Genomic DNA, 2,164 nt, shown 5'->3' with positions numbered 1-2,164 from the left:
GCCCCTCCCTCGCCCGCCCGTGTCCGGGCGCTTCCTCCCTGCCCGCCCGTGAGCGCGTTTCCCGCGCACAGGCCTGGAGTGAGGCCGCAGTGTGAACCCGGCCGCCCAGCTCAGAGCCTCGCGCCTGTGACCTTGGGCGATGAGATTGACCTTGAGCCTCCTGGTTCGCCCAGCTGGGAGCCGTTGCAGGGTGTCACTCTCCCGCCGCCCCCCTTCGTCCCCCCCCCCAGCGCCTCCTTTCCGGACGTCTTATCTCGTGTCTCCCGTTCCTCCCTCTCAGCCGCACCTCTCCCTTCCACATCTCTGCTGCGAGCACTTATCGCGCCTGCCAGGGCTGCAGAGCTCATAAGCCGCCTCCTCAGAGGCCTCCTCCTCAGAGGCCGCCGCGAGCTCTGTCAGAGGCGGCGACTGGCATTGAAGTTGGCCTGGAGGGCCCTTGGCAGCCTCTCATTCCGAGATTTGCGCTTGCTCCAGAACATTCTGCCCTCCGCCCTGCCCCCACCCTCACCGCAGGCTAAGGCCGCCTGCAGACTCCGGGCGGGGGCCTTGGGCTCTGCACCCCGGCCCTGGGCGCCGCTCAGCTTCGGCGGGCGCCGGACCTCTCAGGCCCCGTGGGGAGGGGGGAGTTGGCGGGAAGGGCCCGGCCATCGGGCTGGGCTCTCCGTCCCCCTCACACTCTCAGTCCACCTGAGCTTTAACATCTAAGCCAAGAATGTTGAGGCAGAGTGCCCAGGACCCCGACACCACCCTGCACCTTGGGAGGCCTGTGCTGAGGCACTTTGATGTCGCAGGCCCCCCCTTTTCTTGGGGGAGATCTTGGAGGGTCAGTGAATCGCTGCTTCATTGCGCGCTCGCGACCCCAGAGGCGACCGCTGCCCTCCCCGCCCAGCGCTTCTGCCTGGCCTGGGCCTCGCTGCCCGCCTGCGCACACAGGGCGAGTGGCCCCAGCAGACCGCGGCCGTCCACGGCGCTCCTCACCCCTAGGTGGTTCTCACGTGTGCCGCTCTGTCTCTTCTAGATTTTCTTTTTCTGCTTCAATTTTTTGAAGCATATCATCTCCGAGGAGTTCTCTGCTCTGAAGACTCAGAGGTAAGGGAGACCCGCCGCCCGCTCTGGGCCGCGGCCCTCCGGGGAGGGCGGGCCGTGGGCCGGGCTCCCCTGCTCCCTAGGCCGCAGGCGCCTTGAGCACCCCGCGCCCCCAGGCAGGGTGGGGCCTCTGGCCAGGCGAGTGGGCCAAGATGCCCTGCAGCAGGCGGGCGGGGCTGGGTGGCGCCTGCAGTCTTCCTGACGGGAAGACCTGGGCAGTGAGTGGCCTCAGCGACAGCAGAGCGGTGGCCACCGGAACAGCAGGCCCACACCCCCGGGCGGCTGGTCCCGCGCTGACTTCCTGACCGCGCTCGCGGCCCGCGGCCCACCGGGCGGTGCCTGCCTCGGGCCTCTGCTAGGACCCGCTGTGCGCCGGTCTCTGGCCTCCTGAGCCGAAGCTCCCGGTGTGCTGGGCTGGACTTGAAGGGCCAAGCTGACGGGGAGGAGGCCGGCCGCAGGCCGCAGCACGCCGCCGTGTCCTGAAGCGGCGGTGGGGCCCTGAGCGGGTCTGGCATCCGCTGACACTGGGCAGGCTCTGTCTGCAGAGCCACTTCTGGGTGGACAGAGGGCCCCACCCTTTCCGAGCCTCACTGTCTGGGCTCTGCTTGCAGGAGGAAGAGTTTGCCGACCCGGGACGGCTTCACCCTGGAGGATCTCTGCATGCTGAGTGAGTCCCGCCTCAGCAGACTTCCCTTACTCTGTGCATCTTTCTGAGTTTAAAGGGGACGACTTGTTCCAGAAGGTTCTCTTTCTAGCTCTGTGGTGGGGAAGAGAGAGGGGGTCAGCAGTGAAGGAAAACGCTGTATGACCGATGATGCCGTTTCTTTAGGACGAAAAGACCGTGGCAGCACCACCAGCCTGGGCAGTGACTTCTCGCTGGTCATGGAGAGCTCCCCAGGGGCCGCCGGGAGCTTCACCTACGAGACCGTGGAGCTGGTGCCTGCAGGAGCTCAGACCCAGGCAGCCTGGTGAGGGCCAGCCTGGAGCCCGGCGGGCTCACAGCGGTGAGCCGGGGCCCCCAGCTCCAGGGCGCCTCGGGAGCAAAGCCCGCCCCTGGAGCGGGCCGGGAGCCCCTGGG

The 2,164-nt window shown here is 67.8% G+C and overlaps 1 protein-coding gene across 1 annotated transcript in view; it reads left to right on the top strand.

Annotated features, from left to right (window-relative positions):
- MTMR14 (myotubularin related protein 14) overlaps nucleotides 1–2,164 on the top strand; it is a gene marked incomplete at its 5' end in the record, with an annotated part of 28,110 nt that overhangs the window by 17,575 nt on the left and 8,371 nt on the right. Inside the window, 3 exons of the mRNA XM_004692238.2 lie at nucleotides 1,019–1,089; nucleotides 1,698–1,753; nucleotides 1,916–2,054. Coding sequence (XP_004692295.1) covers nucleotides 1,019–1,089; nucleotides 1,698–1,753; nucleotides 1,916–2,054 — 266 coding nt within the window. The remainder of the gene's footprint in view (nucleotides 1–1,018; nucleotides 1,090–1,697; nucleotides 1,754–1,915; nucleotides 2,055–2,164) is intronic.

The sequence above is a fragment of the Condylura cristata genome, unplaced genomic scaffold (assembly GCF_000260355.1).
Source record: "Condylura cristata isolate star-nosed mole 26May11 unplaced genomic scaffold, ConCri1.0 scaffold00033, whole genome shotgun sequence".
NCBI classification, from domain to species: domain Eukaryota; kingdom Metazoa; phylum Chordata; class Mammalia; order Eulipotyphla; family Talpidae; genus Condylura; species Condylura cristata.
This window is presented reverse-complemented; position numbering and strand designations above follow the sequence as displayed.